This window comes from Colobus angolensis, unplaced genomic scaffold (genome assembly GCF_000951035.1).
Source record: "Colobus angolensis palliatus isolate OR3802 unplaced genomic scaffold, Cang.pa_1.0 Scaffold150, whole genome shotgun sequence".
NCBI lineage: Eukaryota > Metazoa > Chordata > Mammalia > Primates > Cercopithecidae > Colobus > Colobus angolensis.
This window is the reverse complement of record NW_012114600.1, coordinates 5398293-5425614: the sequence shown is the minus strand read 5'-3', so window position 1 is coordinate 5425614 and position 27322 is coordinate 5398293. Positions and strand designations below refer to the sequence as shown.

At 37.8% G+C, this 27322-nt stretch overlaps 1 protein-coding gene across 6 annotated transcripts in view; it reads right to left on the bottom strand.

Annotated features, from left to right (window-relative positions):
• Positions 1–1751: 1751 nt before the first annotated feature.
• YAF2 (YY1 associated factor 2) overlaps positions 1752–27322 on the bottom strand; it is a 90795-nt gene continuing 65224 nt past the window's right edge. For 4 of the 6 annotated variants that reach the window (XM_011936095.1, XM_011936093.1, XM_011936096.1 and 1 more), the window contains 2 exons: positions 17050–17202; positions 12548–16269 (listed from right to left, as the gene is read on the bottom strand). In XM_011936095.1, the coding sequence (XP_011791485.1) occupies positions 16032–16269; positions 17050–17202 (391 nt within the window). In that variant the 3' untranslated portion in view covers positions 12548–16031. Of the gene's footprint in view, positions 1763–4091; positions 4096–12547; positions 16270–17049; positions 17203–27322 lie in introns of those variants that run through there. The other 2 variants (XM_011936094.1, XM_011936098.1) reach the window with 2 other exon arrangements.

Below are 27322 nucleotides of genomic sequence, written 5' to 3'. Positions count from 1 at the left end.
CGGGGGCGGAGTGGGCGCGGGGAACGCGGCGCGCTTGCGAGGTAGAGTGAGCGCAGGCCGACGCGCAGGTGACTGGGAGCGCAGTGGGTCTCTACCGCCGAGAGCGGTGGAGCGAAAGCTTCAGGGCCCTGGAGGCAGTTGACCTAAATTCTAATTATGGCCCTTCCACATGGTGATTTGTGACATTGGGCAACCTAAATTCTCTGAGCATGTTTCTTCGTCCCTAAAATGGAGCTACTATCCTCATCGTGGGGTGGTTGTAAAGATTAAACTGTTTAACGCACGAAAACCGCCTAGCACTTAGAAGGCACTTAACTAGGCCACTTTCCTCTCCATCCTCCCCCAGCCTGTAAGTTTCTGTGATACTAGAATGTGCACGAGCCATTTTCACTCAGATAAGCTCGTTGCTTCGTATGTTTGGTATGCGGACCTTGCCTCCCAGCAGACAGTGAGTTCCTGTACCACAGGGCTCTTCCCTTTGACCTTTTTGACCTCCCTCACAACTCATTATTTGCATGTGCAAAACAATTAGTATTCTCCCCACAGAGCTTCTCCTTTCTTCCCCAGTTCTTCTCCCTCTTCTTCAGCTGTTTCCACTACGTTTATTCACTGACCATTTATAAAGCATCACTTGGGCCAAGCGCTGTGTGAGTACCTAGGGGTATAAAGAAGCCTAACTGGAGCGTGGGTGGGACAGCGGATACTTGTAAATAAGCGCAACACAATGATACAGACTTAAGATCCAGGCCTGTAAGGGTGTGGGCACACACACAAAGGAACAATCAGTTCTGTCTGCGAGTGTGGTCAAGAGAGACTTCATAGCAAAGGTGCCGCTAGAGTCTTGAGTCGGTTAAGGGAAGTAATTCCAGGCTGAAGGATCAATAAACAGGCTCGTGTGTAGGGCACCCTGAGAAGTTTGATACCACCAGCTAAGTGAATGCAAAAGAGGATATGATGAGCGATAAGAGCGTTGAAGGGGCCAGATATTTGAGTGCTTTGTTTAGCACACCTAGGAGTTTGAATTTAATCTGCAAGACACTAGTGAACCATTGAAGGGTTTTTAAATAGGGAAGTAACATGATCACATTTGCATTTTAGAGAGCAGACTCTGGCTGTAGTGTGGAGGCTGAAACAGCGAGAGGAGAGATTGGAGGCAGAAAGCAGCACCAGTGCCAAAAAGTGAGGGAAGGGAGGCTTCAAAATACACACACACACAGACACACATTCATAGGGAAAAATCATGCGTTTAACTGCTGAAATTGCGTCTGGGGAGTTGACAAGTTTGACCATGAAATACAAGGTGGGGAAATGCTCAATATAGTAGCAGTCTCCATTTGGATCCTTGGCTCCCTATACCAAAAAAGTAGTGGTTCTGTGACCATGAGAAAGTCACTGAACAAACTTAAGGTTCAACTTCCTCCCCTTCTTACTTTACCTGATAAAAAATGAAAATTAGCATGCTATCGAGATGTGTAAAGAGAATAAGAACATACATTTATGCATTCAATAAACATTTATTAAACATATTCTACATGCCAGACAAGGGGCTCGGATGCACAGTATTCAGAAATAAAGGAGTATACTGCTCTCAAAGGGAGGACAGGCAAATAAAAACCACGAGAATACTAAATCCTTCCACTACACCTTACACTTCTTAGAGAAATGAAGATAAACTTAACGAAGTACCCAGAATGATAGGAAAAGCATTGATAATAATGAAAACACCTTTTGAGAGAAAGCTGAAGGATATGGTACCAAGAAACTAGAGTAAGGACTAGTACTCGAAAAATGTTTAATTTAAAAGATACTAACTGTAACTTATCTATTTCAACAAAGAAACTAAACGTAGTAATAATTAAGAATAACTCCTTGACCCACAGATGGTTAAAATAATGGAATGGCAAAAAGAGAAGGCAAGTAATTTTCATTTCTGCAACAGTTTTATGAAAAAAGCATATCGGGAAGAACAGCCACTCATTTATTGACGTCAGGGTACTGGACCATATCATCCCTTTAGGTTCCTTCTAATCCTGTAATTTTCTGTTGAAAAATTATATAAACCATTCCAAAAATAGAAATGATTTTTCTATTACACACCATCTTAACTGGCTATCTTTGAGGAGCTGTGTGCATGCTGGCATCCCCTCTAATTATTAACCGGATTTACACATTGCATTTTGATATTGCTAAAATTAAGTTAATGAAGACGCTTTAACATATTTGATGTCACAACAGTTAGGTATTTCTTTCATGTACGGCGTGAAGGTATGTATTCCTAAATCTATTTTTTTCTCTATGCCAGTCTCTTAATTCTCTGATAGACTGATACCCAAATTTTTAACCCATGTTGACCTTCATTCATCCTATCAAATAGGTACATTTAGGTGGAGAAAAAGTAATTTAAGAGTATCAAAATTTGTTGTTTAGGAGATAGAGGTCTCCATGATCTGGAAAATTCTCTGATTCAGAATTAAGCCACATCTCAATAATTTTATATTTAAAAGATTAATCTTGATTTTTCGTATAGCTCCTAGTACATCTTGGATATACAATAGGCATTCAATCAATGGGCGTTTTCTTTTTTTCATTTTCTTTTTTTTTTTTTTTTTTTTTATTATTATACTTTAAGTTCTAGGGTACATGTGCATAGCGTGCAGGTTTGTTACATATGTATACTTGTGCCATGTTGGTGTGCTGCACTTTGTTTTTTTTTTTTTTTTGAGATGGACTTTCGCTCTGTCTCCAGGCTGGAGTGCAGTGGCGCAATCTCGGCTCACTGCAACCTCCACCTCCCGGGTTCAAGTGAGTGATTCTCCTGCCTCAGCCTCCCGAGTACCTGGGACTACAGGCGTGTGCGTGCCATCATGCCCAGCTAATTTTTTGTATTTTTAGTAGAGACCGGGTTTCACCATGTTGGCCAGGATAGCCTCTATCTCTTGACCTCGTGATCCACCCGCCTTGGCCTCTCAAAGTGCTGGGATTACAGGCACTTTGCAGTGAGGTTGCAGTGAGCTAAGATCGCACTGTGAGCCACTGCGCCCGGCGGCTGTTTTCATTTTGTTTAAATATCTTCTCTAAATCACTCTGGAGCAGATTTGGGGGCCTGCTCAGCATTTTCTTTACACTTCTACCTTAAGTACTTGATTCCTTAAAAAAAAAAAAAAAAAAAGACTTCTTATGGAGAAAGAGTTAAATTCTACACCTTTTCAGACTAAAATTCAAAAACTTTTTGCAGGGAAAAAAAAAACCTTTTTGCATGACTTCCATTTTATAAAGGTCTATGCACAGTGGAATTTAATCCTTGGCTGGGCACAGTGGCTCACACCTGTAATCCCAGCGCTTTGGGAGGAAGAGCTGGGAGGATTGCTTGAGGCCAGGAGATTGAAAACAGCTTGGGTAATATAATGAGACCCCTCTTTCTACAAATACATAAATAAATAAATAAAGGTTTAATTTAATCTTTATAACATTGCTATGAAGTAGGAGATGTTATTCTATTCTTTTAAAACAACGAGCCTGATAGAGATGTGACCACAGATGGTAAGAAAAATTTAAAAATAAAAAACAACTTCCTCTCAAAAAGCAAACAGCCTGAAATTCGGAGATGTTCATTTACCACATGGTTAATAATAAGATCCAAAATTCAAATAGAAATCCTCTTTCTATTTCTTGTTCTTTTGCATTATACCATGCTATCTCACTAGGAGCAAATAAGCATTAAATGGAGTGGTACAAATTCAAATTGAAAGCAAAAAGGGAACCAATGTTATATGAAAATCTTTCAGACTGGTCTTGGAGTCTAAAATAAAATTTACAATCAGTGAAATACAAGTCACATTAGTAGCAGAGCACAAAGATTCAGAAACTCAGGTTAAAAGTAAAATTCATACTCTCCCCTAGTGGTCTTACTAGTGTATTTCCCGATTTTCCACAGTCCGATTCCTAGAGATTTTGTTGGACTGGAGGAAAAGTTGGAAAATAATGTTTAGTTTGAACAAAAATCTCATGTGTTCATTCAGAGCAGTAACTCTAGGGAAAGAGTCAGGGGAAGAATGAAAGAGTAAAGTGATGCTCTTCATTCTCAAAAACACGTTGCTACAGGCCACAAGAGTAGAAAAAGAAGTAGTGAAAGATTAAAAATAAATAAATAATTTAAATTGAAAAAAAAAAGAAGCGGTGGAAAGCCAATTCATGAGGATGTCTTAACCTCCTATATGATACCAGAATTTCGCTGACATTTCCATCTACAAGGTAGGGAAAGTGTAGAGTGGGCTAGGTGGGAAAGAGCAAGGAATATCCTCTGGACATCCCTCTGTTTCTCCCTGGTTCAAACTTCAAGAACCCTGCATACCAATTAGTAAAACAAAATATATTATTTTTTAAAAAATAGTAACGGCCAGGCGCAATGGCTCATGCCTGTAATCCCAGCACTTTGGGAGGGCAAGGCAGGAAGGTCACTTGAGCTCAGGAGTTCAAGATGAGCCTGGGCAACATGGTGAAAACCCATCTCTACAAAAAATACAAAAATTAGTTGGGCATGGTGCTGTGCATCTGTGGTCCCAGCTACGCGGGAGGCTGAAATGGGAGGATCACTTGGGCCCAGGAGGTGGAGGTTGCAGTGAGCTAAGATCGCACCACTGAATGCTAGCCTGGGTGACAGAGTGAGACTCCGTCTCAAAAAAAAAAAGTCAGTAAAATATAAAGCTAGATTTGTGGGAAATTTAGTCATGAGGAAATTTTGAATTAAAACACCCATAGGCCAGGTGTGTGGCTCATGCCTGTAATCCCAGCACTTTGGGAAGCCGAGGTGGGTGGATCACCTGAGGTCAAGAGTTTGAGACCAGCCTGACCAACATAGTAAAACCCCGTCTCTACTAAAAATACAAAATTAGCCAGGCATGGTGGTGCATGCCTGTAATCCCAGCTACTTGGGAGGCTGGGGCAGGATAATCACTTGAACCCTGGAGGCAGAGGTTACAGTGAGCTGAGATTGCACCACTGCACTCCATCCTGGGCAACAAGAGCAAAAAGCCATCTCAAAAAATAAAAAAAAGAAAAAAAAGAAAACACCCATATGCAAATTATTGTGATAAGTCAAGACTCGTAATTATAATATTAAAGAACACACCTACTATTTGATAGCACAACAGGGTGACTATAATCAATAGCATAATGGTACATTTTAAAAATAACTAAAAGTGTATGTAATTGAATTGTTTGTAACACAGAGGATAAATGCTTGAAGGAATGGATACCCTATTCTCCATGATGTGATTATTTTGCATTGCCTGCCTTTATCAAAACATCTTATGTACCCTGTAAATATATACACATACTATGTACCCCCAAAATATTTTTTTAAACTTTAAAAAGGAAATAAGCATAGGAAGGAAGGAAGGAAGGAAGGAAGGAAGGAAGGAGGGAAGGGAGGGTTTCAAGACTCTTTTGACCCACGTTCCCAAAAATTGAAGACTGAAAATAATTAAGAATTCTGCTACTATCACACTTTTGTCTGAAACTTGGCTGAACTCAGAATTCTTATTGTTCTCTCATATTCCTCTCTGTACAGAAATTACATCACAAGAATTCTGCTACTATCACACTTTTGTCTGAAACTTGGCTGAACTCAGAATTCTTATTGTTCTCTCATATTCCTTTCTGTACAGAAATTACATCACTAGATAATCCTGTTATGTTTGGTTTCTTTTATTTTTACATTTATATATTTTATTTTTAATAAAGTAAATATTCTTTTTTGCTCTCTTTTCCAATTAAGTGAAAGTGTTCCTTAAATTATTTATCTTATTCTGTGCTAGAAAACATAGGCTTTTAAAATTTTCCCTTATTAAATACCAAAAAATCCAGCACTTTGGGACACCAAGGCGGGCGGATCACAGGGTCAGGAGATTGAAACCATCCTGGCAAACATGGTGAAACCCTGTCCCTACTAAAAATACAAAAATTAGCTGGGTGTGATGGCATGCGCCTGTAGTCCCAGCTACTCTGGAGGGTGAGGCAGGAGGATCATGTGAACCCGGGAGGTGGAGGTTGCAGTGAGCAGAGATCGCGCCACTGCACTCCAGCCTGGCAACAGAACAAGACTCCGTCTAAAATAAATAAATAAATAAAACCCAAAAACTACCTCTCAGGCTAAGGCCAGATCACTGCTCTTTTCTTCTGGGAACTCAACCTACTTTCTTTTTAAAAATGCATTCAACATCATCCACTTTCACCACTGTTATTCAACATACTACTGGAAGTCCTAGCTAGAGCAATCAGACAAGAGAAATAAATAAAGGGCATCCAAATTGGAACAGAAGTTGAATTATCCTTGTTTGTAGGTAATTATAATCTTACATTTGGAAAAACCTAAAGACTCCACCAGAGAACTATTAGAACTGATAAACAAATTCACTAAAGTTTCAGGATAAAAAATCAACATACAAAAATCAGTAGCATTTCAATATACCAAAAGTGAACAATCTGAAAAATAACAAAAGTAATCCCAATTAAAAGAGCCACAAATAAAATTAAATACCTAGGAATTAAACAAAGAAGTGAAGGATCTCTGCAATGAAAACTATAAAACATTGACGAAAGAAATTTAGAGGACACACAAAAAAATGGAGAGATTCCAAGTTAAAGGATTAGAACAATCATATTGTTAGAATGTTCATACTACCTACCCAAAGAAATATGCAGATTCAAAGCAATCTCTATCAGAATACCAATGACATTCTTCACAGAAATATAAATAACAATCCTAAAATTTATATGGAATCGCAAAAGACACAGAATAACCAAAGCTGTCCTAATAAGCAAAAATAACAAAACTAGAGGAATCACATTACCTGACTTCAAATTGTACTACAGAGCTATAGTAAACAAAACAGCATGGTACTGGCATAAAAATAGACACATAGATCAATGAATAGAACCCAGAAGCCAGGCTCAGTGGCTCACACCTGTAATCCCAGCACTTTGGGAGGCCAAGGCAGGTGGATCACTTGAGGCCAGGAGTTAGAGACCAACCTGGCCAACATGACGAAACCTGTCTCTACTAAATATGCAAGAATTAGCTGGGTGTGATGGTGCACACTTGTAATCCCAGCTACTCAGGAGGTTGAGGCATGAGAATTCTTGAACCCAGGAGGTGGAGGTTGCAGTGAGCCAAGATTGCACCACTGCACTCTAGTCTGGGTGACACAGTGAGATTCTGTCTCCAAAAAAAATGAATAGAAAATAATAGAGAACCCAGAAAAAAGTCCACACACCTACAATGAATTCATATTTGACAAAGGTGCCAAGAATATACACTGGAAAAGACAATCTCTTCAATAAATTGTGCTGGGAAAACTGGATATCCATATGCAGAAGAATGAAACTAGACCCCTATCTCTCACCATATACAGAAATCAAATCAAACTGGATTAAAGACTTAACTCTAAGACTCCCATTATGAAATTAGTAAAAGAAAACATGGGGGAAAATCTCCAGAACCTTAGTCTGGGGAAAAATTTCTTGAGTAACACCCCATAAGCACAGGCAACCAAAGCGAAAATGGACAAATGGAATCCTATCAAGTTGAAAAGCTTCTGCACAGCAAAGGAAACACTCAACAACATGAGGAAACCCACAGAATTGGAGAAAATATTTGCAAACCACCCCTCTGACCAGGGATTCATAACCAGAATACATAAGGAGCTCAAGCAACACTCTGTAAGAAAAAAAAGTCTAATAATTCAATCAAAATATGGGCCAAATGTTTGAATACACATTTCTCAAAAGAAGATGTACAAATGGCAAATGAGCATATGAAAAGGTGCTCAACATCATTGATCATCAGAGAAATGCAAATCAAAACTACAATGAGATATCATCTCACCCCAGTTAAAATGGCTTATATCCAAAAAACAGGCAGTAACAAATGCTGGCAAGGATGTGGAGAAAAGGGAACCCTTGTACATTGTTGATGGAAATGTAAATTAGTACAACCACTATGGAGAACAGTTTGGAGGTTCCTCAAAAAACTAAAAATCGAGCTACTTTATGATCCAGCAACCCTACTCCTAGGAATATACCCCAAAGAAAGTAAATCAGTATATTGAAGAGATATCTGTACTCCCGTGTTTATTACAGCACTGTTTACAATAGCTAAGATTTGGAAGCAATGTAAATGTCCATCAACGGATGATTGGATAAAGGAAATGTGGTACATACAAACAATGGAGTACTATTTAGCCTTAAAAAAAATGAGATCCAGTCATTTGCAACAACATTGGATGGAACTGGAGATCATTATGTTAAGTGAAATAAGCCAGGGTCAGAAAGACAAAAATCCCATGCTCTCACTTATTTGTGGGATCTAACAATTAAAACAGTTAAACTCATGGAGACAGACAGTAGAAGGATGGTTACTAGAGGCTGGGAAGGGTAGGTGGCGGGGGTGGGGAGGATGTTAATGAGTACCAAAAAAAATAGAATAAGACCTTCTATTTGATAACATAATTGTACGTTTAAAAATAACTAAAAGAGTATAATTGGATTGTCAGTAACACAAAGGATAAATGCTTGAGGAGATGGATACTCCAATCTCCATGATGTGATTATTATGCATTACATATGAAAACATCTCACGTACCCTGTAAATATATACACCTTCTATGTACCCACAAAAATTAAAAATTAAAAAACAAAATGTGTTCACTGTCATTTTGTTTGTCCTTTAGAAATCTTCTCCCAAACTAGTTTTCTTTTTTTTTTTTTGAGACGGAGTCTTGCTCTGTCGCCCAGGCTGGAGTGCAGTGGCCAGATCTCAGCTCACTGCAAGCTCCACCTCCCGGGTTTACGCCATTCTCCTGCCTCAGCCTCCCGTGTAGCTGGGACTACAGGCGCCCACCACCTCGCCTGGCTAGTTTTTTGCATTTTTTTAGTAGAGACGGGGTTTCACCGTGTTAGCCAAGATGGTCTTGATCTCCTGACCTCGTGATCCGCCCGTCTCGGCCTCTCAAAGTGCTGGGATTACAGGCTTGAGCCACCGCGCCCGGCCCCAAACTAGTTTTATAATCTTCCAGCTCTTCCCATTCTTGCTGATTCCAAAAGTAAACACAGGACCATTTTATTGTCGGCATTATTATGAATTAAAAGAGGATAATGAAAATAATATCCATAAAATCTAAGTTAATAAATCTTGCTTTCCAGTTTCGTTTCTGATTTTTCTTGCTAAAAGATTTATTAGAAAAATGATGATGAGGTGGTAGCTTTCATCCAAACTCCCTTCTTCCAGGTAGGTCAGCCAATTTAAATCTAGATGTAATCTCAAGACCTACTAAAACTGTATGTAGTATTTCCTCTCCTCAGGAATTCCAGCTGGGGAGGTATGTATCTCACTGGGTCCTTGCCCCAAAAAGTTCCCCTCTGAGTTTATTCTTACAACTTGAAATAAAGAATTTTTTTTAAAAAATACTATTTGGCCTGATTTACACTAGGATTTGTGGCCATTTATAAGAACAAAAGAAAAACAAATAGATAAAAATCAAACTCTGGAAAAATACAAAAAAGACCAAGAATAAGAAATTAGATTAAAATAGAAAAAGAGTAACCACCAGGATCCATGGCTCACACCTATAATCCCAAAAACTTTAGGAGGCCAATGCAAGAGGATGGCTTGAGCCCAGGATTTCAAGACCGGCCAGAGAAATGTTGGGAAACCCAATATTTATAAAAAATACAAAAAGAAGAAGAAAAAATTATATTTCACAATTTATTATTTGTCATGATGTGAAGCTTGAATCTTTATATTAAATCTTTTTCCTTTGATAGAAAAAGACTAAAACATTAGAATACAGATAAGCAGACAACCAAGCCCACATAATTATTAAAACTGAACTCAATTTTTTTTTTTTTTTTGAGACGGAGTCTTGCTCTGTCACCCAGGCTGGAGTGCAGGGGTGGGATCTCTGCTCACTGCCACCTCCAGCTCCTGGTTTCAAGCAATTCTCCTGCCTCAGTCTCCCAAGTAGCTGGGATTACAGGCGCCCGTCACTATGACCGGCTAATTTTTTGTGTTTTTAGTAGAGACGGAGTTTCACCATATTGGCCAGACTGGCCTTGAACCAGCCTGACCTCAGGTGATCCGTCCACCTCGGCCTCCCAAAGTGCTGGGATTATAGGTGTGAGCCACCGCACCCAGCCTGAACCCAATTTTAATAGGAGATTTCTCACAACTACAGCAAAAATTTCGGGCAATTCATAATCTGCTTTGTCCATAAGGAAAAGGCAATTTCTCAGGTGAAGCAAAGCTCTTTCTGAAATAAATCTGAATAAAATTTATTTTGGACAGAGTGATGTAATATGCTTCTTCATCTACAAAAAGGACATAGCAGACCTCATTCAGTTGTTGTGTGATTTTTAAAAAATTAGTGCAGGAAAATGACAAATTATCTCACTTTATATGGCTTAAAGTCTTAAACTTTTGAAAATTCAAGCTAGAGTAAATAAAACGAGAGTTGACTAAAACTACTGGTGACACCCAACATTATCAGCTTCAAACATCAAGATGAGGCCCTAACATTTTCAGTGTGGACTTGCAGTAGATACTTAAGCCTAGGTGAATTTTCTAGAAACAAATGGGTAACAAGCACTCTCTCGTATCTCATACATGTTTTTATTATTATAGTTACAGCACTGTAATTTACAGTCTTTAAGATGTGCATTCCACATCTTATTGAGTATGTATTCAATAAGTGTTCACCAAATACTCAATAAGTGTTCATTGAATTAAATAATACTGATGTAAATAAAACCAAAGTCAACAAAATGCTGTATTACAACAGTGAGAGAGCTATTACAGTCCATAACTCCCACCAACAGGGGAGACTAAGAATGTGAAACATGTCCCAGAGCACTGAAGCCTTCCAGATAGCTACTTGATTTTTTCCATTGAAGTATTTAGTCTTATGGCCTTTCATGTGCTCCAGAATTAGACCATTCCATAAAGACAGGAATATCTGCACTGGCTAAGCACAAAGCCTAATTCAGTTGACCTTTAAACAATGTGGCGGTTAGAGACACCAACCCTCAAGCAGTCAGAAACTCGCATACAACTTTTGACTCCCCCAAAACGTAACTACTAAAAGCCTACTGTTGACCAAAAGCCTTACTGATAACATAAACGGTTGATTAACACACTTTGTATATGTATTATATACTGTATTCTTCAATAAAGTAAGCTAGAGAAATTGTTAAATCATTAGGAAGGAAAAATATATTTACTATTCATTAAGTGGAAGTTGATCATCATAAAGGTCTCATCCTCATAGTCTTCATATTGAGTAGGCTGAGGAAAAAGAGGAATGGTTGATTTTGCTGTCTTCAACATGGCAGAGTTGGAAGAAAATCCATGTGTAAGTGCACCCACGCAGTTAAAACCTATGTTGTTCAAGGGTCAATTGCACATTACATACCTAAGATTTAAATTATCTGGGCTGGTAGGGATGTGCATTCAGGAAAGTAATTTTCTTTTGTTCTTATAAATGGCCACATATATCTAGTGTAAATCACACCAAATAATATTTTTTAAAAAACCAGAAAACAAAAAACTTCAAGTTGTAAGAATAAACCCCTGGGGGAACTTTTTGGGGCAAGGACCCAGTGAAACAGATACTTCCCCAACTGGAATTCCTGAGGAGTGGAAATAATACACACAGGTTTAGTGGGTCTTGAATTATCTTGTAATTCAAGGTACAACTTCTCTGACAGTTTCCTAAAGCGAACTGGTTTTGATGAACATCATTCTGTATTACACATACTGCTGTCTTAGTAAATAGTCTTAATAAACAGAAGCTAAACTTTAACTAATGACAGAGACATCATGAAGATGCTTTATCATGTTTTTAAAACGTCCCCAGAGACTGATGTGCTGTTAAGTTCTATTTGTTCTTTCCCTTCCTAGTGATTCTACCATTATCCAGACTGAATCCCAGTGTTCCCTTTTCTAGATTTTTTCGTAACTTTTGCTTTTTCCCCTTCTTCTTCACTTTTTTTTTCCATCCCTGCCCTTCACTGCCTGTGATAGGAGTGGGGCTTACTTTTCATCACCCTCAGTAGCCAGGGAGGGCATTCTTTTCCTTCTGCTTTTGAAACATGATCAGTAACAACATATATTCTATAACCTTGTCTTTTTTATTCTAATCAGTGATTTTTGTCATTGGTAACTGTTCTGAACTTCTTCAGTTTTTCCTACATTCTTTGTTCCAGACAACCGAAGGTGCCTGGGGATATACAGGAGAGGGTGAGTACTAAGAAGTCAAAGCGCTTTTTTACTATTACTTTCCTTATATACGCACTCACTTTTCTGTTTCCACTTAATTTTCAAAATACTGTGCGGAAACTTCTACTAATGACTTACTAAATAGCTTAGTTCCTACATCGAGTCCTTAAAAGATTCTGGAAAAGAGGTAAGTTGCAGAGCAAAAAAGTATCTCAATCCACTTTTTTTTTTTTTTTTTTTTTTGCTGTAACAGAATACCTGAGACTGGGCAATTTGTAAAGAAAAGAGATTTATTTTGGCTCATGATTGCAAAGGCTAAGGAGTCGAAGATCAGGCAGGCCATCTGATGAGGGCCCCATGCTGCTTCAACTCATGGTGGAAAGCAGATGGTGAACTGAGGAGGGCAAAGAGAACAGAACACAAGAAGCATCCTCACTTTATAACAACCCACTCCTGTGAGAATTCATCCATTCCTGCAAGAGTGAATCCATTCCAGAACTAACTGAGCCTCATGAGAAAGCCCTTAATCCATCGCAATGACCTAATCATCTCTTAAAGGTACCACCTACCAACACAAACAAACTGGGGACTCAGGCCTCAGCATGAACGTTAATGAGGACAAACCATATCCAAACCATAGTAGGAAGTTTAAAAAAGTAGGTGGGGGAAGCCTCAGTGGAAACAAAAACTTCTAGACCATTTACCATTAATGCATATAATATGCAGAGGCTACATTCTTTTAGGCTATAAGGAACTTTAAAAGTTAATAAACATGCTATCAACTTAGAAAGGCTAAAGTTTCTCTTCCTTTTAAAATGTTTCGCTTTGTCTATTATCCACTATCATTTTAGGAAAGCATTTAATAAAAATAAAACCTTTAACTATTTCTATTGTATAATACAAAAGGTTTTAAGATTATTCTTCTGCCTCAAAGTATATTCACTTTTTAAATACACACACACACACACACACACACACACACACACATATATATATTTTTTTATAGAGATGAGCTTTCACCATGTTGCCCAGGCTGGTCCTGGGCTCAAAATATCTGCCCGCTTCAGCCCAAAGTGCTGGGATTATTGGCATGAGCCATTGCACCCGGGCTATCTTTACTTACTTATAGCAAAGTAAGGTAATAAATGCTGGAAAACATCCAAGTTCTTTTTGTATGGAATTTGGCTAAAGGAACCCAGTGCTCAAACCACCTTGTAAGTTCATGAAACAGAGCAAAATATGTACCCTAAACCTAGGTTCTGAATCTTTCTGCATATTTTAACATCAGTTCTATTTATGGAATTTGCGTTTGTTTTCTGGTGTGGAAGAGTATTTGAGGTAGGGTGAAACAAAGGCAAGTTGAGATACCTGTGATTAATAAAACACTTTCAAACTAGACTTAATTCATTTCTCCAATCTCATAGTGCACACCCACCAGGTTCTTTAATTATGGAAAGATGGTCTTTCTGTGTCCAGAGAAAACATCTCATATTACACTGAAAATTTAGTGAAATCTGTAAAACACTATTACTTTATGTCATCCAAGAGGGCATGAAAATAATTGTTACAAAAAATATTTTTGTATTTTTGTAATGGGATTTTACCTGTAACAATAGTAAAAGCTCACATTTACTGAGTGACCACTATGTGTCAGATAATTAAGAATTTTACATGGATTGACTTAATCCTCCCAACAACCCTATAAATTAGATGTGATTACCATTAGCCCTGTTTTATAGATGGAAAGTAGGCGTGGGTAATTTAAGCTCATTTCCATTCTATAACAGGATTCAAACATGAGGTGTCAGTTAGCATGCTTAATCTCCATGCTACACTGTGTTCCTGCCTATGTAGAAAGATGAGTATCTACCCACCTATGTAGAAATATGAGTATGCTTCATTCAGGTAAAATCCCCTCTCCTGTCAGATTTTTCTCTCTTGCAGCTCATTTAAAATACATTCTGAAAGTATTTGATCATAAGATGTAGTGCCTTTTTAAAGTATAGTTTTTGACTTAAAAATTAAATATTTTCCCTATTACATTTTTAAATTTTTACTCTGTCCAAAAATGAATATATAAAACATTTGAAACATGTTAAAAACAGAATAAGACAAAAATATCGTGTTTTAAAGGAATATATCTGGTTAGTTGGTATTCCACTGAACGTATCTTATAACAAACACAATTTTAATTTTTCATTTAACAACACTAAAGAATGAGGTATATAAATGTTTTAATCACAGACTTTTACTGTATGCAATTGTATTTCACAACTAGCATCTTACAAAAAAGACAGTACCACTGTGCCTGTAAAAAGTACTGTAAACAGAAAATTACATTACCACACGAAACCATCAAATATCACAACTGTTAGGGTCTACAGTTTTATTTTTTCTTCAAATGTTATCATGATGTCTTATGTGATATTTTGTATCCACATTCTATTTTTAAGTCCATTTACAATTCAGAAGTCTCCTATAGGTAGATATATATTAAGCAAATGGTTAAGAGAAAGCAGGAGACCCCAGGAGAATTTAAGTACTGTGTGGTTTCCAGGTTGAAATTCTAAATACGAAATAAAACACATTAATAGTCATAAACAAAAATGCAAAATCTGTAGTCATAAAAATATTTTATTGGTAATTTTACATAGTATAAGTGGGGCTATACTTTTTTCCTTTCAAGATACTGAGAAATGTGTAAACTGGCAGTTGTGTCTGAAAATAGGGTACTATGATTTTCATAAGAATTGTTGCATTTAGTAAGAGGCCAATTAGACTGATTTAAAATTAGCTATTTCCCATTTCTGTGCAACAATTCCTATTTCTGTTTTAATTAGATTCATGCATCTATGGCCCTGGATAAGTCTGGGACAAGAAAATAGTGATAAAACTATCATTAAGTTAAAGCTTTTCTAAAATTGCAGCTTGTAAAATATGGCAAGTTTCTTTTCTCGTTTTTGCCAAATGCTTATAATTATTTGAATTTTAATGTTTTATATGATACAGAAAATACCAGTGTTCAATGACAATAGCACTAAACCTGAATTATAAAGCTAAATAATCAATGCTTTATTGTTTACTAGTCTGCTAGTAAACATTACAATAAATGAATGTTTTGAAAAATAAGCAAACAAAAAAACCTCAAAAAATGGATAAAACCAGAAACATAATTCAGGAACAATAATTAGTAAAACGTGTCAAAAACATTGGCAAAGGTTCATACAAATTCTTTATTTAATAACAATTTTCCTATTTAACCACACCAAGTACCAGCAGGTGTATTTAAGAGGATAACCATTAAGAAAAACCTGTTGCAGCAATAGTTAAGTTGATCTTTGACTTGTATACATATTACTATCTGTTTCACAATTTTCAAATAATACATATTTAGGCAGCTTGCACTATGTTATAAAAAATTTAAATTCGTTACATGCCAATAGTAGAGAATTCAAGAATTATGTGTTAAAATTCACTAAACTAAAAGTGAAAATACACTTACCAATAACACTGCATAATGAATAATTCAACCACATTTTCATGGCACTTAACTGCAGAGACCAAAATGTTAAGTCTGGAAATGTTTGGTAGGCATAGTTGCAATAAAATCTACAAATTCTAACAAATTTCTATTTTATGTAAAACTCAAATTATGGATTGTGCATGAATGTATTTGTCATGAAAATGTGGTACCTCTTGGCATAATCTGTGTATTTGCATGGTAGGACAGAAGTGACTAAGAAATTGGAGAAAATAAACTTTAATGAGATTCTCCATTCAATGATGAGGCTTCTCCTCTGGGTGAAGATGACCTGGACATTCCTCTCTCTGTGTTATCAGAGCTAGAGCCGCTTTGACTGTGTTGATCTGCAGAAGCAGCACTAGATGCAGGTGGTGACTTTGTTTTCTCCTTAAAGTCTGTAATAATGACTGTCAGATCTCCAACGGTAACTTCCAAATGCTGAGCACTACTCCGATCCACATTTTTCAATCTTGGTCTAAACATAAAAAAAATGAAATTTTAAACTAGCTTTTCCCTCTACCAAATTTCTGAGCATAAATAAATATTAAAAGTAGGTGAAAGTAACAAAATGAATACACATATTTAAAGCAATTTATGCGTAACCAGCCACAAAAATATCATAAAATGTTTCAACTCATTAACATTAATCAAACCAATCATTCATGAATATTCTTCAATGCAACTAAAAACTGTGACAGCCTAGAAGTAGAACTTGTGCTTCTATAGCTGTATCATAATTTTGCAGACAGCTTATTAATTTTATTAAAATAGATGTTTTAGCCAACAGTGAAATGGAGGAACAGTACCATGGAGGAAGGTGATAAAAACTAAGGTTGAGCTACATGCAAGGAAGATTGTTACTCCACTGACACACACCAATAAGGGTATCATGATTGTTCTGACTGAACGCATGACCATTTTGATAGGTTAAAACCCATGCAATTATCTGTTCAGTATTTTGAAAACCACTCCTGGTTCAAACAGCTCTTAAGGGAAAAACAAAACAAAACACAACACCCAGACATAATGTCTTCCAATCTAGTAAAAAGAAAAAAGCATCACCACATTTAAGCTTGTATTTGTGGCTTTTGTGTTTAATTTCCAATGTATCTTTCAAACTCAGTAAAACCTTTTCTGATACCTTAAAGGAAATCAAATATTTTACTTCCACTTTTTGTATATTAGTGTATCAATGTTTAAAAAATTAAATGGTTTTATTATTTCAAAAATGTCATAAAACACTCTTCAAATTTACCTGGTTTTCTTATGGCTATTCTTTTTGCTAGTTGTTTCCTTTTCATTTTTTTCTTTTTCTACTTTATCTTTTTTCTCTTTCTTTGACTGTGTAGGAGGCACAAACTGCTGAGTAACCTGCTGTGCAACCAGCTGGGAGACAGGTCGAGGCTTCCTGTGTGCACGTTAAAAAGAAAGGCATTTTAAATTATAACTTAAAACATAAGTGCTTTGTGAGAGAATATCTCACATTATGAAAACAAATTAATAGCACAATAACTTTCAAGTATATATCACTGTTTTTCCTGTTCAACAAAAACAGAACAAACTGTAACAGTTAAAATTTATAGTCTAAGATATATGATCAAACATTAGAATACTGTTACATAAATCAACATAAGAAATTATTTTAAATGTATATCAAACTAAATGGGATGTACCCATAGAAACATGAATTCTAAAAATCAAACTTCAAAGTTTACACTGAAATAATAATTTATCCCTCCTCCTTAAGAGAAGGAAATACTTAACCATTTGTGACAATGGCTATCTGTTTTTTAAAGCTTTTCATTTATTCATTTAATAAACATTTATTATCAAAATTTCTCACTCCTTATTGCCTAAATCCTTTAAGTTTCTTACATCTCCAGCTACAATCTCACTATGCTCTTTTGACCCTGGAGATCTACCCAGTCCTTTGAGACTCATCTAACTTGCTAACTTACTCATTTAGAAAATATTTATTGAGAACCTACTGTAAGAACTCTTCAGGGATATCTGAAATGTTGCCTGGCTTCAACATCTGATGCTGGTACAAGCTTTCACCTGTCCAGCTTTACCACAGAACTTGCACAACTGAGGTTAAGATTCAAAATACAGTCTCTTAAGTTCTTGAGAGAGAAAGAAGGATACAGCAAAGAAAGAGGCAGAGGGAAGGAGGGAAGAAGTAAGATAAAAATACATTTTAACAGATGGCTCTAAAACAATAGTAACTTTATTGCATGAAAAATCCTGACCTTTTTTTGGTTAGTACAGTTTTTTAAAAATCTTTTTTCCCTGTTCCTCTGCAGCAAGACAACATAAAAAATAATGAGAAAATATTGTACAATCTAAGAATCAAAGCTGCCAGGCTGAGAGAAAATAGGCAACAGTATGTAAAGTAGGTTTCAGGAGATGGATAATGAATTTTGCTCAGGGCCTAGATAGTCTGAAGTACTGAAAGGATATCCAGGACAGATGTCCAATATACAACTTAAAAAACAGAACTGACATAGAGTTTGAGATGTAGATTAAGAGTTGCACAAATAAAAGTCATATTGACAGTATGGTAGTTAATGGCTGAGGTTAAAAAAAGAAAAGGGTTAAGGTGGCGGTTTTCAAATTTAAGGTACATCAGAATCACCTAGAAGGCTTATTCAGCTTGCTTAGCCTACCCCCAGCGTTTCTGGTTTAGAAGGCGTTGAAGTAGAGCCCAAGAAACTGTATATCTAACTAGTTTCCAAGTTGTGCTGAGGTCTCTAGGGACCACACTTTAAAAAGAAGCATGAAGAAGTGCAATATATCTGGTGAATACTGGTACTACTATAGGATAAAGTTTGAGATGGAGAGCAGAGTGGTAGAGAGAGTGAAAAAAAACCAAGCTGGATAGATAAGAAGGGTTCCCAAGATTAAAAGCTAAGCAGTCTGATTTTATTCTTAAGTGATGAGAAGTCACTGAAGAAATTCAGACTTAAATTTTACAACAATTACTGGCATGAGTCTGAAATAGAAAGGTACTACACCACAGTGGAAGTAAAAATGTGAGACTAGTGGTCTAATAAGTGATCGTGTAATCTCTGTAACTAGTGTTGTTTGTTGTTATTTTCTAACCATCAACAAATTTTCTGTAGTGGTTCTTTTTTTCTGTTCTCGAGTACATCATTCTCTTTTTATCCTAGGCTTTCCTAAATGTATACTACACAACTATTCCATTTTTATTTTTTTTTATTTTTTATTTTTTTTGAGACGGAGTCTTGCTCTGTGGCCCAGGCTGGAGTGCAGTGGCCAAATCTCAGCTCACTGCAAGCTCCGCCTCCCGGGTTCACGCCATTCTCCTGCCTCAGCCTCCCGAGTAGCTGGGACTACAGGCGCCCGCCACCTCACCCGGCTAGTTTTTTGTATTTTTTTAGTAGAGATGGGGTTTCACCGTGTTAGCCAGGATGGTCTCGATCTCCTGACCTCGTGATCCGCCCGTCTCGGCCTCCCAAAGTGCTGGGATTACAGGCTTGAGCCACCGCGCCCGGCCTTTATTCTTATTTTAATGTGAAGGTTGATTTTCACTTAAAGATTACGATTTTGTACCTCAATTCTAGGATTATTTCATCTGGTTGAATTTTGAGAGAAAAGAGGCATAAAACATAAATGTAGTTTAATTATTCAAATAAAGTTTAATTATTCAAATATAGTTTAATTATTCAAATAAAGTTCTCTGCTGCTCTGTAAGGGCTAAAGAGCTTTCACTGAAGGTAGGAGGAACACAGTTTATGATGATCTTTTTACAATGTCGTAAGTCACTCAACTCCATGTCCTATTAAAAAGAAAGCCCTTCTATCTCCAGGTATCTTAAAGTTTATGATCCCTTTTCTATTTGATGAGAAAAATCAGGATAGGAGGAAATTTTAGAGGTAGGAAATAGTTAACTCAGTAAATAAAGGACCAAGTATCATTTATAAAATATACCTTTTTATGTTCACAGATTTATCATTCATGGTTTTGACAGTACACTTTTAGTAATACCAAAGGATCCATGATAAGGAGTTGATGTGCACAAAATGGTTGCCCAGTTAATAAATGACTACTGACTAGCCACTGGCCAACTACAGTCCATCATCTACTCATTAACATATGCCATGATTAGACTGTATTTGTCAGCTATGATATTCACCAATTTGGGGATCCCTATGTATCTTTCACAGACAGCCCAAATACACTGTATAAAATTTGGCAGTCTATTCATTTACTATAATGTAAGAAAAGGGGGAGCATTTCATTACTCATTAGGACAAAATATTTTTGGGGCTAGCTGACCTTCTGTGTGAGCAGGAGGTCAACGCATGTTGGCTTCATATATGTAGTTTTCAACTATGGTCTGCCTTCCACCCCCACTGACAAAAATCCCACATGCTAAATATTATAGGAATAATATTTTAGGCTTGATCAACTTCATCATAATTGAGCTTTGTCATGTTGGACAGGTAAGAAGAAAGAAAGGAAAGAAAGACAAAGAATATTAAAAACAAAGACTGATTCTTTACTAAAAAGAGATAGCATAACTCAAATTTCAGAAAGAAGTAATCTGCTTAGTAACACCAAAATATATGGCAAATTGAAGCAATATGGTAAATTTCATTGAATAAAAAAGGCTGGACTAAATCCATACCTACTGTGAATCTGCTGATACTCTGGCTAACAAAAGCCCAAAAATCTAACCAAGGAAAGATTTTATAAAAAAACCACCTGTTTACGGCCAGGCGCGGTGGCTCACGCCTGTAATCCCAGCACTTTGGGAGCCCAAGGCAGGCAGATCATTTGAGTCCAAGAGTTTGAGGCCAGCCTGGGCAACACAGTGAAACTCCACCTCTACAAAAAAATACAGAAATTGGCCAAGCATAGTGGTACGTGCCTGTGGGAGGCTGAAGTGGAAAAATCGCTTGAACCCAGGAGGTGGAGGTTGCAGTGAGCCACGATTACACACATCACCGCATTCCAGCCTGGGTGACAGAGTGAGACCCTGTCTTCTGGAACAAAAAAAAGGAAAGAAACTACTTGTCCAACAAATTTTATTGCACATTTACATGTGTCAGGCACTAGGTAATGTGCTGGAGATTAACCATGAACAAGACAAACACAGGCCCTGCCCTCATGCACTAAAAATTAAAAACAAAAAAACTGTGTGTTGTGTTAGAGAAAACAGAAGGAGGAGTTATTATAGACAGAAAGGAAATAACTTCTGTCCATGTCTAAATGGTCAGTATACCAGGAGAAACAAACATCACAATGGACCCTTTTAATAAGAGAACAATGAAACAACTTCATTAAGCATTTTATTAAGACTCTAGAAGAGAGTAAACCCAATTTCTTATTCCATAATAACTTGGTTTTGAAGTTATCTAGACCTCGAAAGGCCAAAAGGTGTTTTTTTGTTTGTTTTTGTTTTTTTGAGACGGCATCTCACTCTGTCAGGCTGGAGTGCAGTGGCACAATCTTGGCTCACTGCAAGTTCCGCCTCCTGGGTTCACGCCATTCTCCTGCCTCAGCCTCCCGAGTAGCTGGGACTACAGGTGCCCACCACCACACCTGGCTAACTTTTTTTTGTATTTTTAGTAAAGACAGGGTTTCACTGTGTTAGCCAGGATGGTCTCAATCTCCTGATCTTGTGATCTGCCCACCTCAGCCTCCCAAAGTGCTGGGATTACAGCACTTTGGTAAATTTGTGTGAGCCACCGTGCCCGGCTAGGTTTTATTTTTTTTTTTCAAATGTAACTAACTCCTCATCAACTGTCAGGCCTAATCCTAGAAACATTCATCTTGTAAGTACTGATTCTTGGTTTTAAATTCTATCTATCTATCTATCTATCTATCATCTATCTATCTATCTACCTATCTATCTATCTATCTATCTATCTATCTATCTATCTATCTATCTATCTATCTATCTATCTATGAATGAGATAGTCACCCAGGCTGGAGTGTGGTGGCATGATCTTGGCTCAATGCAACCTCCGGTCTCCTAGCTTCAAGCGATTCTCCTACCTCAGCCTCCTGAGTAGCTGGGATTACAAGCGTGTGCCATGCCTGGCTAATTTTTTGTATTTTTAGGGTGTTTCACCATGTTGGCCAGGCTGGTCTTGAACTCCCAGCCTCAGGTGATCTGCCTGCCTTGACCTCCCAAAGTGCTGGGATTACAGGCATGAGCCATTGCGCCTGGCCTCAAATACATTTCTAATAGGTTTTAGCTTTTCTTTACTTCTACCACTTCTTGCACTTGTATCATAGGACGCTTTACTTTTGAAACCCTTGACAACTTGCAATTTCTTGAAGAGACAGACATTCTCTCTGCTTCAAAATTACCATTTTCATTTGTAGATGAGGTACACATACCTACCTTCAGCATCGGTCCACTAATGAACTATCTCAAGTAAATTTTTGTGTCAAATATAGAAGAAAAAGAATTTTGTCACACGTCTCTAAAGCAAAACAAGATGCTCCAAATTCTTTTTGCAAAATATTGCATGATAAAATCCTTTCTGTTGAATGGCTACTTATATGAGAAATCACATTTACTTTCTGTGCTCAGAAATATTTGTTCACTTATCAATTATTGAGTTTGAGAAAAATGATCAAGGATATTGTCATCTGACGACTCATGGTCTGAGATTTCCCTTATATGGTCAATTTGAACATCACTACAGTTTTGGATGCCACTATCACTGGCTTTACACCATCCCCTGATTCATCCAATAACTGAAACATCTTGTAAACTTCCTGTCATTAGGAGCAGAAAATGAAAAATTCTCAATTCTCAAATGTGTTCAATGAAAGTTTAAAAAAAAGAAAAAGGAGGGCAAAGACTACAAAAATACTGCCTCTACACTTTTATACTTTCTGGAAAGATGATAAAATAGTGTTTTGTTTTTTTTTTTTTTCAAAATTGCGCTATCCTTCTAGATGACTCCACCATTTTTCTGTTTTCTTATTATTCTGGTATCTTTTAAATACAGTTGGAAATAACTAAGTAGTAAAGATAAAATAGTTCCTAGGAACTGAAAACCAAACACCGCATGTTCTTCACAAGTGGGAGCTGAACAATGAGAACACATGGACACAGGGAGGGGATCATCACACACTGGGGCCTGCTGGGGGGTGGGGGGCGAGGGGAGGGAAAGTATTAGGACAAATACCTAATGCATGAGGGGTTTAAAACCCAGATGACGGGTTGATAGATACAGCAAACCACCATGACACATGTCTATCTACGTAACAAGCCTGCACATTCTGCATCTGTATCCCAGAACTTAAAGTAAAATTAAAATAAATAAAATAATTCCTAGGATGATATAGTAAACTATCTCCAGATATAGGAAAAATCAAATAAGTAAGATCCCATTATATACGACAGAAATATAAACGGGACCAAAAGTTCCATATGGTAATTTCAAAAAATAAATGTTCTCTTCTTTGAAGACCTCAAGAAAAGAATAAAATATAAAGTATCAATTCTGTAAGTAGAACCACTTGAAAAAGGACTCAAAAACTAAAATTGGGTTGTACTTAAGAAAAATTGTTTGTGTATCTACCTATTAAAACAATACACATATCCTGGAACTAATTATTTAAATACTACCATATTAGAATTACCATTTCTGGTTCTTAGCTCAATGTTGAAAAATATTTATAAGTAGCACACAACAGAAATTCAATAAACAAAAAGCTGTTGAAAATTTCTGTCCAGGCTCAGTAGCTCACGTCTATAATCCCAGCACTTTGGGAGGCTAAGGCAGGCAGATAGCTTGAGCCCAGGAGTCTGAGACCAGCCTGGGCAACATGGCAAAACCCTGTCTCTACAAAAAGTTAGCCAGGAGTGGTGGCGCATGCCTATAGTCCCCAGCTACAGTCCAGGACAGTCAAGTCATCGTCTGGCTTTGTTTCCATACCTTGAGCTCTGACTGCATCCCAAGATTACTGGGTAAGTCAAATAAAATCATGAATGTTAAATATATATATACTGTAAGTTATAAAATACTTTAAATAATATTTATGAATATACAAATATATCTTGATGGCATATTTTTAAGTCTAGGATTCTGTTACACTTTTATCTCACATAAATCCCACAACATTCCTGACAAACCTTCCCATCACATCTATCTCAAGAAAAGAAAGACAGCATTATCTTTTTTTTTCAGATGGAGTTTTGCTTTTGTTGCCCAGCCTAGAGTGCAATGGCGCGATCTCAGCTCACTGCAACCTCCACCTCTTGGGTTCAAGAGATTCTCCTGTCTCAGCCTCCCTAGTTGCTGGGATTACAAGTGTGCACCACCATGCCCAGCTAATTTTTTTTTTTTGTATTTTTAGTAGAAAAGGGGTTTCACCCTGTTGCTCAGGCTGGTCTCGAACTCCTGACCTCAAGTGATCCACCTGCCTCAGCCTCCCAAAGTGCTGGGATTATAGGCATGCGCCACCACACCCGGCCGAAAGAAATTTTATGTCATAAAATTTAAGCAGGGTAATTTAGTTTGAAGAGGCTTGGCTTCTTCCTTAAATTCTTTTCAAAAAAATGATTATCTTACGTTGCAGAAAATAAAGATTATAACCTGGTATTTAGCTATCGTCCCCAAAACTATCAAAATAATTTTAAACACAATTTCTCCTTTAAAAACACAAGAACACTCCATTCACAGAAACAAGCCACCATTCTCAAAGTAGTTACAGTAAGCAGAATCTACTATACAAACTCTAGATCTAAGGGCATATTTGCACATTTACATGTCATTTGGTTGAGATGGCCTGCCTAAATATTTTTTAAAAACTTAACATTTTCTAATTAAATTTATAATTAGTATTAATATTTTAATTTAGTAAGTTTAAAAACTCACCATTACCTTTTAAAATGTTGTAAATATTGTGGGGCTCATACCATCCCTCCCATCATAAGAACACTATACCTCTTTCACAGACATAGAAATACACTGAAGTCTCTCCCATCTAGATGGAAAAAACTCCTCCCTTAACCCCTTGTTTACTTGCTCTTCCTTTCTCCTCTTCCAGTATTTTGGAAATGTCTGCTATTCTCTCAGTTATATCCTTGCCTTCACTTCTACCTTTCCAAACCTCTTTCCACTCCACTAACGAAATCACACTAAGGTCACCAAGTTTGCCAAAACCAAAGGACACCTTTCAGTCCTCATCTTATTTGACCTCTGTGTATCATGACACTTGTATTTAACATTCTCCTGCACCACAGCTACAAAGATTCTTCTTACTCCTCTTCCTACCTTCTCCAGTAAGTAGGTCCTGCTCAGTCGTCTTATCTCTAAACTGGCTCCTCTTAGTACTTCCTCTTCCAGGCCCTTTAATGTTGAGGTTACTTCATGCTGTTCTTAATCTCTTCTCTTTATTTTATTTTATTTTATTTTTTTCTGGAGACATAGTCTCACTGCTCCCCAGGCTGGAGTGCAGTGGCACAATCTCAGCTCACTGCAGCCTCTGCCTCCTGGGCTCAAGCAATCCTCCCTCCTCAGCCTCCCAAGCAGCTAGGACTACAGGCATGCATCACCACACCAGGCTAATTTTTGTATTTTTTGTAGAGACAGGTTTCACCATGTTGCCCAGGCTCATCTCAAACTCCTGGACCCAAGAGATCCACCCGCCTCAGTCTCCCAAAGTGCTGGGATTACAAGTGTCAACCACCGTGCCCAGACAACTTCTTCTCTTTTCATGTTGAATACAAACGTTATTCTTGAAGGATATCAGTAATAATGACACTATTGGAGTAGTGGAGCTACAAGACTAAATTTTAGGAAGTAACAGGGTTAGAGATATACAGCAGAAGCATTTCCTCCCTTCCTTTTCTCTCTCCTTTCTTGGTTTTAAGACAGAGTCTTGCTCTGTCCCCCAGGCTGGAGTGCAGTGGCACAATCACAACTCACTACAGCCTCCACCTTCTGGGGTCAAGCAATCCTCCCACCTCAGCCTCCCAAGTAACTGATATCACAGGCACGCAGAGCCACACCTGGGTAATATTTTTCTGGTTTTTGTAGAGATAAGGGTCTCACAATGTGGCCCAGGCCAGTCTCAAACTCCTGAGCTCAAGCAATCCTCCTGCCTCAGCCTCCCAAAGCGCTGGGGTTATAGGCATGAGCCGCCAGACCGGCTATGTTATGTGTTTTTGATAAGTCAGTCAGTCACATTATCCTATAATTGTAGGTATGCTTGCAAGCTCCTGAAGGATTGTGCCTTTCCATTTTTGAAACACTGGTAACAAGCTCAGAGCCTGACAGGCATTCAACAAATGTTTGCTGAATGAATTAAATAGCACTTTTCTCTTCTGAATCTTCCATCTTTCCCTTTTTAAAATAATAATTTATCTCAAAACATGCTCATTTACCTTGTATATCTTAATGATAACAAAGAATACTTGATATCTGTGTTGGTTCCTGGCTTATATTCTGCTTCAGGGAGCTCATCCGCTCTAAGAGTTCCATTTGTTTCCTCTATATAGAAAACCTGTGGCCAGATGCGGTGGCTCATGCCTGTAATCTCAGCACTTTCAGAGGCTCTGGCGGGCAGATCACTTGATCCCAGGAGTTCGAGGCCTGCCTGGGCAATATGGTGAAACCCTGTCTCTACTGAAAAAAAAAAACAAAAAACAAAAAAACAACTATACACACACACACACAGATTAATTAGCTGGGCATGGTGGAAAGCACCTGTAGTCCTAGCTACTGGGGGTAAGTGACAGAAGGATAACCTGAGCCTTGGGAGGTTGAGACTGCAATGAGCCATGATTGTGCCACTGTACTCTAGCCTGTATATCCACCTCTCCGATAGTATCATTATTACCCGTATTCTTCAAGAATTCTTCAAGGACAAACATATTCCTTGCCCTTCCCCTAATATCAGCTCTAAATGTTGAATAGTGGGAAGTGGGAGAGAGCACTACAGCAACATAAGTGGTCAGGAATTGTTTAGTTTCTTGTTTTTGTTTTTGTTTTGAGACAGAGTTTCACTCTGTCTCCCAGGTTGGAGTGCAGTGGCACGATCTCGGCTAACTGCAACCTCTGTCTCCTGGGTTCAAGCAATTCTCCTGCCTCGGCCTCCTGAGTAGCAGGGATCACAGACATGCGCCACCATACCTGGCAAATTTTGTATTTCTAGTAGAGATGGAATTTCACCATGTTGCCCAGGCTGGTCTCACTCAACTCCTGATCTCAAGTGATCTGCCCACCTCGGCCTCCCAGAATGCTGGGATGACAGGTGTGAGCCACCACACCCAGCCGGAACTGTTTAGTTTTATCTGTAATATTCTAATATTTTAAAGTAGATAATGTACTATCTGGGCATAGTGGTGCATGCCTGTAGTACCAGTCACTCAGGAGGCTGAGGCAGGAGGATCACTTGAGGCCAGGAGTTAGAGGGGCTGCAGGGCACTGTGATCATACCTGTGAATAGCCAGCCACTGGCATTTCAGCCTGGGCAACGTGGTATGACCCCATCTCTTTAAAAACAAACAAACAAACAAAAAAAAAAACAGGGAA